Source organism: Halichoerus grypus, chromosome 13 (genome assembly GCF_964656455.1).
Source record: "Halichoerus grypus chromosome 13, mHalGry1.hap1.1, whole genome shotgun sequence".
In the NCBI taxonomy this organism is placed as follows: domain Eukaryota; kingdom Metazoa; phylum Chordata; class Mammalia; order Carnivora; family Phocidae; genus Halichoerus; species Halichoerus grypus.
In genome coordinates, this window is record NC_135724.1 from 7716146 (window position 1) to 7729963 (window position 13818).

Below are 13818 nucleotides of genomic sequence, written 5' to 3' on the forward strand. Positions count from 1 at the left end.
CATAACATATATCCTAACATATATCATGTAACATGCCTCAAAAGGCAAGAGAAATTTTTTTCATCGTCTATCAGGTAAAAGAAAAGTTTCAGTAAAGTGAAAAAAATTAGAATTAAATTGTAAACAGAAGAAAGAGGAATCCTTTGGAAAAATTAGTGTCACTAATTTTTAAAAACTATTTTACAGGAATGCTTAGGTGTCCATAATGTCACTAAACCTGTGTCTTCACTTTGTAATGGAATTCATTTTCTACTTCACCCGAAAGTTTTGTATGAAATCTCTGCATTTGGCATTCAAGAGCCCAAAAATGAGGTATGGCATAAGAGTAAATGCAAAAGACAAGTGTACTTATTAGATACTCAGTTAAATCAAGATCCTATTCTACTATAACTAGATAGTATAATGAGAAGTTGAAAAGAAACTTGTTTTTGATTTATGGGTTCAGTTGAGATGTTATTTACATAAAAAGAAATGTTAAGGAAAACGTGAGAATCAAGGTAAAGCATATACTTGTTCTCAAAGAATTCAGAGGAAGCTCTTATGTTTTTCATGTAAGATATGAACTCTACAGCATTACAGCCAGCAGGTTATTTCATCGGGGAAATTTTTATTTAATGTAAACATATACCTTAAAGATTAAAAAAAAAAAGGAAATCATTAGGGAGGAAGGCTAGCTGAGAACAGAATGTAAGATGAAGCTATGGAATATGAGCATTTGAAGGAAGAGATGTTAATTAGAGCACCTTTCCAGATTTGACACAATGTGACAGGTGCACGGGTGACTTTAGTGGGAGCCTCACTTTGCCGATCACGTGATGCGTGTTGTTGAACAGGTGAATGCTGCCGCCAAGGCCATCCTGCTCTATCTGCTGCAGGGACGGTTGATGATGACGGCGGGGACCTGGAACAAGTTTATGGAGTCTCTCTGTCCTGTCATTCCAGTGCTGCAGGTACTCTGGGCGAGTCCCCGTTTCCTACACCGTTTATCTCGGGCGAGTGTGATTGATTGAAACGTGTGCAGACAGCAGAGCTGTCCTGTGAAAGGAATGAGGAGACGCCGTGAAGGCTCTGTGGGGAAGGGGGCAGGGAGTGGGTGGCTGTCTTGTTTCTGGAAGAAGGTCAAACCAGGAGAGCTAATTTGTCTGTGTGCACTTTATGGATCTGGGTGGGAGGTTAAGAAGAGGGGTGCAGGCATTTGGCACTGACTGTGAAAAATAGAACTCAGCCTTATATAAAGGCTTTTAGGCAAAGCTAACAGTGCTTCTCAAGCAGATGTTACATAACTAAACTTGCCTGTGAATTGCATCCATGTATGTATGTGATCAGAGTGCTACTTTGATTCACAGGTTCTGGGAAACAGGCGTTTCAGCAGTGATTCTGGGCACTGAGGAGGAGTGAGGGGCGTTCAGGGCACTCCCCGCCTCCACCTGTCATGTGGGCACAGGTCTGAGGATCTGGGAAGCACCTCATCTAGGGGAGGTGCCACTATCAGAATCTTGGGAAATAGAAAATCAGCAAGTGTCAAGAGAGTTGGCGTATTTTCCTGAAGTTGTCCAATATTGTTTTTTAAATACAACTTTACATAGGCTTCTTACCTCACATAGGTTATTTTGACAAGTGACTATTCACCTGAGTTGAAAGAAATTTAGGAGTTGCTCGACAGGCTAATATAATTCTTATTTTCAAGTTAAAAGGTTCAGCAATATGTATAAAACCAAGAGTAATTTCTCTTTTTCTGCAATCTTAGGGCTATGCTGACACAGAAGATCCTTTGGGTAACTCCATTCTCCTCCTGAGCAAAGGGAGTCCTGAGGCAGGCGAAGGGGCTCTCCCCTGCACCACCCGACTGAAGTCCATGCTGCGGCTCCTGCTTGTCAGAAAGCCGTCGTAAGTGTCGCACGATCTTCTGTGTGTACAAGATTAGTGGGAGCATTCTAAGAAACTAGAGTAATTCTATCATTCCCAAGTACGGTAGAACTAGAGAAGGTAAAGGGAATGACTCTCCATTGTTAGGCAGAGAGAGGAGACCAGTGTGTGAAACTAAACAGACATGAGGGTGGACCTTTGGGTGCTTTCCCGAAACCTTCCCTGGCGGCCAGCCTCGCTGTCAGATCAGCGTGCGTTCTGGCGCTGCCGTTCTGAGTGCTGTGGGCGGGTTCGAGAGCCACGGGGATGCATAGATTGGAAATGGCCTCCTCTTCTAAACATTTGTCCTGAAAATCAAGTGTTCATAAAAGTGTGGTGGACCAGTTGACCATATACCAGAGTAAGTAGGCATTTTAATCTTGCTTAGTTTGTCCTCGTATTTGGGAAACTGGAAAAGTGTTCTTTTCCCCACCACTAGTATAAGTGTCATTTAAACTAAAAGAAAAGAAAAATACATTGCCTTCTTTCCCTCTCTGTCAGTGCGACGTGGATCTTCTCTGTAGCTCTCTTTAGGTAACAGTGGTTAGATTTTCCCTCACTGAGAAGAGAAAAAAGCTTAGAGTCATGATGGGTAAGCAGTGATGAAGGGCAAGAGTCGGTTGCAAAGGCTAGGAGGATCAGACGTCCTTTTGACAGTGGATAACTTTGCTTTACTCAAACCTTACATCAGGATAATACAGTGGCTTATTTATAAACACACGGTCAGACTGAAAAATAAGGAAGTAGGTGGAAATAATCTAAAACATTAAGAGAATGGAGGGAGGAAGATCAAGAAAAGAGACTACAACCATAGCATAGAGAGTAAAGTTACCTAGAGAGTAAAGTGATACAGGAAGCAGGGGCAGATGGAGTTAAAATGCCTGTTCTCCTCAGGAGTTGGTCTCCATACAACTGGGCAGTGTCTTTATTAATGTGCTAGGGTAGTATTCTTCACCCCCGGATTTGGCCATGTAACACAATAGAAGTTTATTTCCTGTTCACCTTTGGGGGCCCACAGTCTCCACGTAAACAAAGACATACTCATCAGGCAGGACATTCCAAGGGCTTAGAGATCCCCTCCCAGGAGCCCAGGGCAAGGCCAGAGCGCTTTTCCAGTAAGGTAATTTTCTATCACACAGATCTTACAATAGTTTGAATTATATATTTGTTCTCATCTGAGTCATTCTGTCCCCACCAGACCATAAACTCTATGTAGGCAAGAACCCTGTCCATTGCTGATCTTTATGTCCTTAGAACTTCATAAAGTACCTTGGACATAAATATGCTCAAAACATATTTGTTGAAGGAACTAAGTGGTGAGAATAACTGGACTTGTTTCCCCATGCTAAACCTAAAAAAAGGCTAAATTTGTATACTAGAGGAGATGCATAAGTATATGCTTTATATATTCCACTCTGGCCTTCTTGCTGGGGGCTGACAGCCCCAGAGTTTAATATAGATGGCCTTGGCTTGGAATGAAAGGAGCAAAGGAAAAGCTTTCTGTAGGTGTCTTGCTATTCTAACAGCAGATGGTAGAGGGAGAAAGTTTGTCTGACTTCTCACACCATCTTGGGGTAAATATCAGTACTCTGAAGATGATATCTATTAATAAAATCACTGTAAATTTCTGGTAGATTTGGGAAGTACTTATTGGATGTTAACTATGTGCCTAAGAGCCGTGGTAGGCTGTAGGAAATTAACAGCACTCAACGTGGGCACAGCACCGCCCATATGGAATTGGGCATGTAATTGGGAGAAGAAATGTTACCAGTTATACTTTATTATTAATTGTAGTAAAGCAAGATCAGTGGTATGCCACAGGGACTTCAGGGTGACAGGACCACACACAGCAAGGTGACCTAGCCTTGGCTGCGGTAGGGAGGGCTCCCTGAGTCGTCTTATAAGTGATACTTAAAACCTGGAACTTGGGTTATCACTTCAGATTTTCCCAGTTTTTATGTAGATAAAGAAGAACCTGTCAGAGTAGTGATAGATATCTGGTTGTCTCACTCTCTCCCAGCTGTCAGAATAGTGATAGATATCTGGTTGTCTCACTCTCTCCCAGCTCCATGCCCTTTGCACTTGATTGTTTTTCATTTTTCCATTTCATTGTCTAATGGCATGTAATATTTAATCTTTTCTTAAAATCTCCCACCTTCTACTCAACTGACCTTAATCCTAATCCATTCCAGATAAAATAGAATTTTGATGGTAATCACAAATATTTGCATTTTCTTATTTGGGAAGAATCTGTTTGACTCCTAATATAAGAACATCTTCATACATTGTTGTGACATCACATTTTAGTTATTAATGTGATTACTCTCCTGGAGGTTTGACCTAATGTTTATATTCTGTTCATGAGTCTGTGATAATTTTTGATTTTGAGCTAGATCACTAGACTTCAAGTCAGGGGTTATGGATGTAATTTCCAGATTTTACTAATTTATTGCCGTTGACTGTGATACTGACCATGGACTGTGAAGTCTCAGTGAGTCTGTCTCTTCATTTGTAACTTGATTATTCTTTATTTCTGATATTTATTTATAAATATAAAATTGAAAGAATAATTGTAGTTGTACACTATTTTAATAGAAAAATAAAGTACCTTTGTTAGTAATGTCAGTATAAACATGGCAAATTATTGTGTTGATATACAATAATGCTTTGTGATTATAGGCTTTTACAGTATAGACATTGTATATTACAAAATGTTGACTAAAACACTTTGTTTCTTTAGGGTCCGTTCACTAGCATTAAAGCTTTTAGCGTGTCATCTCACAAGGGAAGAAGGGGCTGACAGGAAGCGCCCTTCAATAGATGCCAGAGTTCTCTCCAGAGTCACTAATTTATTTATCGTGAAAAAACCTATTGAACTCAAATTGGATGACAGAAGAGAACTGATTATTAAGGTGACTATAACTGTTGGGTTTATTATTTCGTGGCTACTTGTACATTTGTATATCACATATTTTATGTTACATTCTTTAGTTTGTGTGTGCATCTGAGAGGAGAAGTACCAGCTAGCTTCAAGTGTGGTTATTCATGGCTAGTTTGAAATTGTGTTCTGGCCTTGTCTGGCTTCTGGATACATTTACTTATTGAGTAAATATTTCTTGGGTGCCCACTGTATGCCAGGCATTATATCCCTTTCATTTAATATATATACTGGAAGTGCAAATTAATTTGAATAGCATCTTAAATACAATATAAGGTTAATGTAGTGGAAAGAAATTCTGTGGTGACTCTTTTTTTTTTTTTTTTTTTATTTGAGAGAGAGAGTGAGAGAGAGAGAGAGCACAAGAGGGGGGAGTGGGAGAGGGAGAAGCAGACTCCCTGCCGAGCAGGGAGCCCGATGCGGGACTCGATCCCGGGACTCCAGGATCATGACCTGAGCCGAAGGCAGTCGCTTAACCAACTGAGCCACCCAGGCGCCCGCTGTGGTGACTCTTAAAAACAAATATTACTGACATAAAAACTATTGGAAGTTCTTCTTGTTCTCATGTTGGAAACAGCCTATAAGGGAAAAGGCGAAAGTTCCTATGATACAAGTTAGCCTCTTCGTTATGAGAGGCAAATATAATATAGGTGTCAAAGGTGGTTTCTCTTAAGTGTTACAGTGGTTCTGGGATTTTGTCGTTAATCTCTTTCCTAAATCTTTGGCTTCTTATATACCTCCAGAGGCATATCATCCATTTTCCTATCTTTAGCCAGGACTGTACCCAGATCATCCTGGACCAATGCAGGATTAGATAAAGAAAAGCTATTCGTTATCTTCACTGATTCATTCCTATTCTTTATAGCTTCTCTTGTGACTTCAAGGGTACAGTCTGTCAGTTTTTATTGAAGTTTAGACCAACCCCCCAAAGCCTGTGGTGGTATTGTACAGCCCCAGATAATACGATGGATTTTTTAAATGTTCTTCTAATCTGAGTGTTCAGGGCCATGTGACAAGCCCCAGCAGGAGGATTGGAGAACCTTCCCCTGACTACAGGTTTCGTCCTCCTGGGGACTCCCTGAGTATTGACCACTGGTAGTTGTTCCTGTGCCCTGTGAGTGATGTGGAGGAAGGTGGGGAGGAGGGGTTCTAGCACTGTCTTTGCAAGTCCATGTTAGGGCCAGAAGACAGCAGTGTGGCGGGCGGTGGGGGGGGGAGGGGGGGGAGGAGTGTTGTCTTTGTCCTTTTCCTCTCCCCCTTCACTTTTGGGTTTGCCACCTCAGACCCTGTCCTGGCATGAAGTAACAGTTAGAGACTGGTATTGGGAGTGGCTGTGTTGGAGTGCTGGGCAGCAAGTCCTAGTAGAGAGCCATGTGCTTCTAAGAGGGGAGAAAGGCAGAGGGCCAGGGAATTCTAGCTGTTGGCTTCTGGGAGCCATGGAGAAATATGGAGTCACATGTCTGGGGTCACTATTCTTTGGTTACCACCTGTAGAGATGTTGGGTAGCTTGGTTTTCTGTGAAGTTCTTAAGGTGCTAATGGGTTATGAGTTACTTCCTGGCACAAATATAATCTTAAAAAGAAAGGCTTATTTGACATGATGGCTCTTTGTTTTAGATCCTAAGTTTTCCCTGACATAGCACATCATTGCTACAAATTTACACATAAATATATCACTTAAGTAAGTGGACTTTGGAGCTTTTGTTCTTATGATATGAATTATGTAATTTTTATTGCACAATTGGAAGTAGATGAAAACAATTTCTTTTTTTTTTTTTCTGGTTTTCAGTTGGAGACTGTTGAAAAGGTATATGAAATCTTTACCTCAGATGATATCGATCTTGTTTTGAGAAAGTCAGCTGCAGAACAGTTAGCTGTGATTATGCAAGGTAATGTCTTTTAAGGAAAATGATTTCTGTAGTGCTGGTAATTGAATTTTAGATAGCTATTTGCAATGGTATCAGGAGTTGCGAACTGCAGTTTTGGGGGCCAGATACAGGCTATGGCCTGGTTTTGTTTTTTTTTTTTTTTTTATAGCCCTTAAAAATGGTTTTAACATTTTTATTTAAAAAAAATTTTTTTTTAAATATTTTATTTATTTATTTGACAGAGAGAGACACAGTGAAAGAAGGAACACAAGCAGGGGGAGTGGGAGAGGGAGAGGCAGGCTTCCTGCTGAGCAGGGAGCCTGATGTGGGGCTCGATCCCACGACCTGAGCCGAAGGCAAACGCCTAACGACTGAGCCACCCAGGCACCCCTATTTTTTTAAAAATTTTTAAAAAGATTTTATTGATTTGAGAGAGAGAGACAGAGCACAAGCAGGGGGAGGGGCAGAGGGAGAGGCAGAAGTAGGCTCCCCACTGAGCAGGGAGCCCAATATGGGGCTGGATCCCAGGACCCCTGGATCATGACCTCCGCCAAAGGCAGATGCTTGATGGACTGAGCCACTCAGGTGCCCTGGTTTTAACATTTTTAAAGAGTTATTAAGAAAAAGAAACAAAGAATATGTGACAAAGACGATTTGTGACCCGCAAAATCTACCATATTTTCTATCTAGTTCTTTTCAGAAAAATATGCTGACCCCTAGTCGAGATTACCATTATTTAAGCTGTAGAATGTCATTTGATAGAATTATCTTCCTTCTAAAATATTTATAAAATTTTAATAGTGAACTGGATGTTCCTTTCTCAATTTATGTAGTACATGATTTTTTCAGTTTGTTCCATCTTGGGTAAGAAATCAATCAAACAGTACTCTGTAGGTAGATAAAATAAAAATAGTGCATTGTAACTTTGTATTTTCTTTAAAAGTTTATTTTAAAAAAACAACTAGTAAAATACATTGCTAACTTTATTTGTAGTGTTGTTATTCCACAGGCTTCCATTCTTTGGGTTAGTTTTTTATTTTTCCCTGTATGTGATGTATGTCATTTATCTTTAATATTTGAGAGAAATGATAATTTTGCACTTACATAAAAAGATTCTAACCTGGAACATGGGATGTACTTAATGTTCCTGCCCTGACGTTAGTGGAAACTGGGATGAGAAGAGTAATTTGAAAAAGCATACCCAACATATTTGTGGCTTTAATAATGGTACAGACTACAGAAAATAAGGCTCTAGAAAATGTGAACAGCCTTGGCTAAGAAAATCATAAAACTTTTCGAGAGTATTCTTCCAGTATTCTTAATTACAAAAATAAAGCTTATAATTTTGGTATACACTGTATTGGCAGGTAGTGGAAACTTTTTTTTTTAAAGTGGCAGCCAAAGGTAGTTCTAGTCATAGCTACTAATTCAATATCAATATGTGTATTTGTGTGTTTTTCTCATTGTATATATGCATATTCTCAATGAGAGTTATAGGAGAACAAGTTAAGAAAATTTGTCTGCGAGATGTTAAATACTTATAACTAATCTATAAGCAGCTAGAGATTTTGTTGCTAGTGATATCAGTGGTGTGTGTGTGTGTGTGTATATGCACACACGTATGTCTTACTATGTGTGTGTGCACGTATGCCTTACTGTGTGTGTGCACGTGTGTCTGTGTGTGTGTGTGTGTGTACGCACGTATGTCTTACTATGTGTGTGCACGTATGTCTTACTGTGTGCGTGCACGTATGTCTTACTATGTGTGTGTATGCATGCATGTATGTCTTACTATGTGTGCGTGCACGTATGTCTTACTATGTGTGTGCATGCATGTATGTCTTACTATGTGTGCGTGCACATATGTCTTACTATGTGTGTGTGCACGTATGTCTTACTATGTGTGTGTGCACGTATGTCTTACTGTGTGTGTGTGCACGTATGTCTCTGTGTGTGTGTGTGTGTGTGTGTGTGTGTGTACACACGTATGTCCTACTATATTCCGGCTGCACCAAGAGAATACCACAGACTGGGTAGCTTACGAACAGTGGAGATTTATTTCTCATGGTTCTGGAGGTTGGAAGTCCAAGATCAAGGTGACCACAGGTTCAGTGTCTGGTGAGAGCCAGTTTCCTGGTTTAGAGACAGCTGTCTTTCCCTGTGTCCTCAGAGGGAGAAGAGGCCTCATTCGCAAGGGCACTAATCCCCTGCTTCAGGGCTCCACTGTCATGACCTAATCGCCTCCCAAAGGCTCCACCTCCTCATATCATCTCACTGGAGATTAGGTTTCAGCAAATTAATTTTGGGGGAACATAAACAGCCCATAGCAGTGAATACACACACACACACACACACACACACACTCACACGCTCACACACACACACACACACACAGTCACGTATATATGCTTATTTAAAAAGTTCATATTTTTCAAATGTAGAGTATGTTATAATCCCTTACCTTTTATATTTGCTATTGACAGTTTTGAGGTTAGAAATCTAAATTTTATTTATTTATTTATTTATTTATTTATTTGGTAAGCTCAGTGCCCAGTGTGGGGCTCGAACTCATGACCCTGAGATCAAGAGTCATGTGCTCTGCTGGCTAAGCCAGCCAGGCAACCCTGAAATCTGAGTTTTTATTAGCAGAAAAATGACCATGTTGCAAGCTATTAACATTACTTATAGATAATTCTAAACATTTTGAGGTGATGGATTTGGAAAAGAGAAGAATTGTCAATGAAACGATATAAGGAAATTAACTTGTCATGTACAAATAAAAGAATTCATTTGTATACTTAAAATTCTAGTAGTTTTCAGGGTCTGAACTATTTGATTTCATTATTCTTTTTTAATAGCTTTTGAATTTTACATTGTAGAAATAAGTAAGATGTGCTTGTTACTTAAAAGTTTTCAAATAGTTCAGATGTGTAAAGTAAAAGTTTAAAGTTTCCTCTTCTAATTTCAACACCAGGTGTAACTATTTTTAACGGTTTGAGTTGTGGATACCTGCTCTGTATTTTTTTTTTTTTTTCAAAGATTTTATTTATTTATTTGAGAGTGAGAATGAGAAAGAGAGAGCACGAGACGGGAGGGTCAGAGGGAGAAGCAGACTCCCTGCTGAGCAGGGAGTCCGATGCGGGACTCGATCCAGGGACTCCAGGATCATGACCTGAGCCGAAGGCAGTCGCTTAACCAACTGAGCCACCCAGGCGCCCACCTGCTCTGTATTTTTAAAACTACAAAAATATTCTTTAACTCTTAGTGACTTGTTTTTTTTGTCTACAGATATTAAAATGCATGCTGTGGTGAAAAAGTTACACTTAATTGACAAGATAATTGAGTATTTAAATGAATGTGTAGGTCAGGATGGTGAGGTAAGACTAACAGTATATCTAGACATATTTTTACAGATTGGTATTTTTATTATTCAGATCTGAAACTAAATTCAGCTGAATTTGGTTAAGTACTTGGAGATTAAATCCTGATTAACACCGAGTACCTTGTTTGTTTATTTATTTATATATTTATTTTTAAGATTTTATTTATTTATTTGACACTGAGAGAGAGACTCCAAGCAGGGGGAGCAGGAGAGGGAGAAGGAGGCTCCACGCTGAGCAGGGAGCCAGATGTGGGGCTCGATCCCAGGACCCTGGGATCATGACCTGAGCCGAAGGCAGACGCCTAACTGACTGAGCCACCCAGGGGCTCCCTTTTTTTTTTTAATTTCTAAGGGGGGGGGTCTCCCTAAAGGAAAACTAACGTTAAATTTTTTGGGATGTGTAAGCAGAAGTATATACAAAGCTTATTTTCAGTGGAAAATAATTCTTAATATTTATTTGCATTTTTGTTTTACACAGTTTTGATGAAAAAGCATAAAATTTAGAATAAGTTAATATTAGAGTATATTTTATCTCGCCTTAGAAGTGATGATAGTAAAATACCTGTGTTTTCCCTTCTGGCCAGGTCATAGAATGTTTGATTCAGCCGTGCCTCACGCTCTTGAGGAAAGTTCTGTGTGCCGACCCGGTCATGCGCGTGGCCCTCTCACAGCAGTCTTCTCTTTTGACCCTGTTATTCAGAGGTGAATAAAATAAAGTCTGCTAATAATGAGATCAGTCTTAAGCTTTAAGTGTTATGCTTTAACTGTAGGTCACATTTACTTTCTGTTTTACTAACAGAATAACAAAGTTTTTTAGTGAATATGCTGCTGAGAATATCTGTTGCAATGGAAAATGTTTCTTTTGTGGAAATTTTCTTGTAATCCTGTTACTGAGGAGACCTCAGAGCTGAGAAAGGCTGAAGCCTCTGATTGGTCTTTGCACGTGGATGTGGCTTTCATCTGGTGCTCAGTTACCTGTTATCTATAGAGCAGGCTGCAGCTGCTGTCATCACGGCCTTCTCGCCCATATCTGTTTCCACAGTCTCGGTTTGCTTGTGCCTTTACATCCTGACCTGTGGCGTGGTATCTGATTATGTCATTAAACTGACAGTAAGAGTGTACATCATGTCTGTGTGGAGTGGGAACTAGACCATCCTGAATGACTCTGAGCATTAGTTTATTATAGAGAGTGATTTTTTTTTTTTTACCCGTTTCAGTTTGGTTGTAATTTACTAATGTGTTTAGGTAGAAAAATTCCATGTAGTTTTGTTCTCTTTTTCTTCCTTCTGACTGTTTCAGTAGAGAGCTTGGTAACATTCTGTGCTGTGTTCTTTCTTAGAAGTTTAGGCCACTGCTTTTAAATAATTCTACAAGATGCATCTTGATCAAATGTCTCAATATGCTTAACCTTGTTAATTATTATGTGATATTTATGTTCAAAATATTATTAGAATATAGGTTAGAATATAGTCATTTTATTTTAGCATTTTCATTTCTTCTGATGCCTTCAGCTTGCCAAGTGAAAAGGACACAGTTTATTTAATGTAAGCATTGAATATAAGCATTGGTAAAGGTCCAAACCAGGTGAAGTTCTAAACAGACTCAGCGTGTCCAGGCTCATGCAATCTTGAATAGTGTATAAAATTTTACAATTTTTAATAGATCTGGAAGAGTAGCAGTTGTGGATCTTGAGTTTTCTTTAGTCCTGTTAATTATCTTCCTAATAACCTCACTCAGTAGAATTTAGTCCCTAATTTACCTTTTCTTTTTTTCTTATAAAATTTTTAAAATTCTTATTTTTATAATTTTGATTTAAATTATTCAAGCATTCATGAGCACTTACTAGATTCAAAGGCACTTTCTAAGTCAGCGGCATCTGTACCCTTTTAGTATTAGCAATTTTTCTATTTCTTTGATGTTTGTGAGAACTATTTCAGTGAGTCTGAAAATGAATTACAGCATCTCTTATTAACGGATTTAGTTTCAGGGCAAAATTAGTTTGTTTTTTTTTTAAAGATTTATTTATTTATATTAGCACGTGTGTGAGCAGGGTAGGGGAGGGGCAGAGGAAAAGGGAGAGGGAGAGAATCTCAAGCAGGTTCCCTGCTTAGCACAGAGCCCCACTCAGGGCTCTATCCCACAACCCTGAGATCATAACCTGAGCCAAAATCAAGAATCGGATGTTTAACTGACTGAGCCACCCAGGCCCCATGGCAAAATTAGTTTTTTAATCAAGTACTGTACCAGGAAATTCATTCCTCAGTAAATATTTATTGAGTACATGCTATGTGCTAGGTACAGCCTAGGCCCTTGAGATATATTGATGAGCTTGGTAAATGACCCTCTGGAAGCTTACAGTATAGTTGGAGACTTCAACAAATACACAGTAAGGCATAAAAATATTTATAATAGTGGAATTCCTGGTGCCAGAGGGAAGTGTTCCTGAGCAGATTGGGTGGTGGGAAAACATCAGAGGATGCTTCCAGGAAATGTGGATCCAAGCTGGAATTTCAGAAATGAATGGTTCAATTAGAGAGGGTTGATTTCCAGATAGAGGGAGTCACAGTTATGTGTGAGAGAGAACGTGTGTTTGAAATGGTGGTTGGTCAGAAATGACTGGATTTTGGGGGCTTCTGGGGTGAGGGGAAGATGATGAGATGAGGCACGGAGGGCAGTTCATGCAGGGCCTGGTAGGTCACAGAAAACGGCACTGAGAAGCCATTTAAGATTATTACACTGAGGGTTATGTGTTTTAGAAAGATTATTCTATCCACAGCATGGAGAATAGATTGAAGGGGAGTAACAAGTAATCTGCCAGACACACTGCTTTTATTATAAATTTTATGTCATGACAGAATCCTACCCCGACAGAATTGCATGATGAGAACTTAACTTAGAACCCATTTATTACACCATTTTACAGTGAGGAAATTGAGATCTAGAGAGATTTATCGACTTGGTCAAGGTCATAACCAGATAATGGTGGAGGCAAGAGAACAACCCAAACTTCCTTACCTTTGTTGATTTGTTTTTGTTTTAAATAATTGCAGAACTTCTACATCCTTATTGTAAAAATTTGAACAGTATGGAATGATATAAAGTAAAATGTCAGAAGTTTTTTAAATTTTCTTTTCTTTCTCAGTTTCCCCAAAGAAGAATGTGCTAGGTATTGCTTGGCATATATCACTTAGAATGATCTTTTCTTTACACTCATGTTGTATTTTTTATGCTATATACTTAAGTATTGTGTTGCTTTTTTTCAACCGACAATGTATTTTGAATATCTTTCCATGTTATTACATGTGAGTCTGCCTTCTTAAAAAACACAAGATCAGAAAACTACTGCATAGTGTTTCAGAGTTTCAGTTTGCCATATTAATATTTCTCTCAGATTTAACTGTAATAGTAATCTTGTTTTATGATCATCTTGTGCATACTCTGTAATTGGAATTGCTGGGTCAAAGAGATTTTACAGGATATGATTTGGTTCCCCTCTACATCATTCCCACCAGTGGTATTTAAAAGTGCTTATTTTCCTCATAACCTTGCTAACACCGAATGTGTCTCTTTTTTAGTTCTTTAATATTATTGGTGAAAATAATATCTCATTATTGTTTTATTTTTTATTTTTAAAACCTTTTTAGTGCAGGTGATTTTCTTTTCATGTATTTATTCAAATTTCTTATTCTATGAATTGCCTATTTTTCTGTTGCTTTTACTTTTTTT

The 13818-nt window shown here is 38.9% G+C and overlaps 1 protein-coding gene across 4 annotated transcripts in view; it reads left to right on the forward strand.

The window, feature by feature from the left end:
• The window catches only part of RTTN (rotatin), a 149281-nt gene that overhangs the window by 39797 nt on the left and 95666 nt on the right, over positions 1-13818 (forward strand). For 3 of the 4 annotated variants that reach the window (XM_036109120.2, XM_078060178.1, XM_078060179.1), the window contains 7 exons: positions 187-312; positions 834-950; positions 1748-1887; positions 4646-4817; positions 6632-6731; positions 9999-10087; positions 10677-10794. In XM_036109120.2, coding sequence (XP_035965013.2) covers positions 187-312; positions 834-950; positions 1748-1887; positions 4646-4817; positions 6632-6731; positions 9999-10087; positions 10677-10794 — 862 coding nt within the window. Of the gene's footprint in view, positions 1-186; positions 313-833; positions 951-1747; positions 1888-4645; positions 4818-6631; positions 6732-9998; positions 10088-10676; positions 10795-13818 lie in introns of those variants that run through there. The other variant, XM_036109121.2, reaches the window with a different exon arrangement.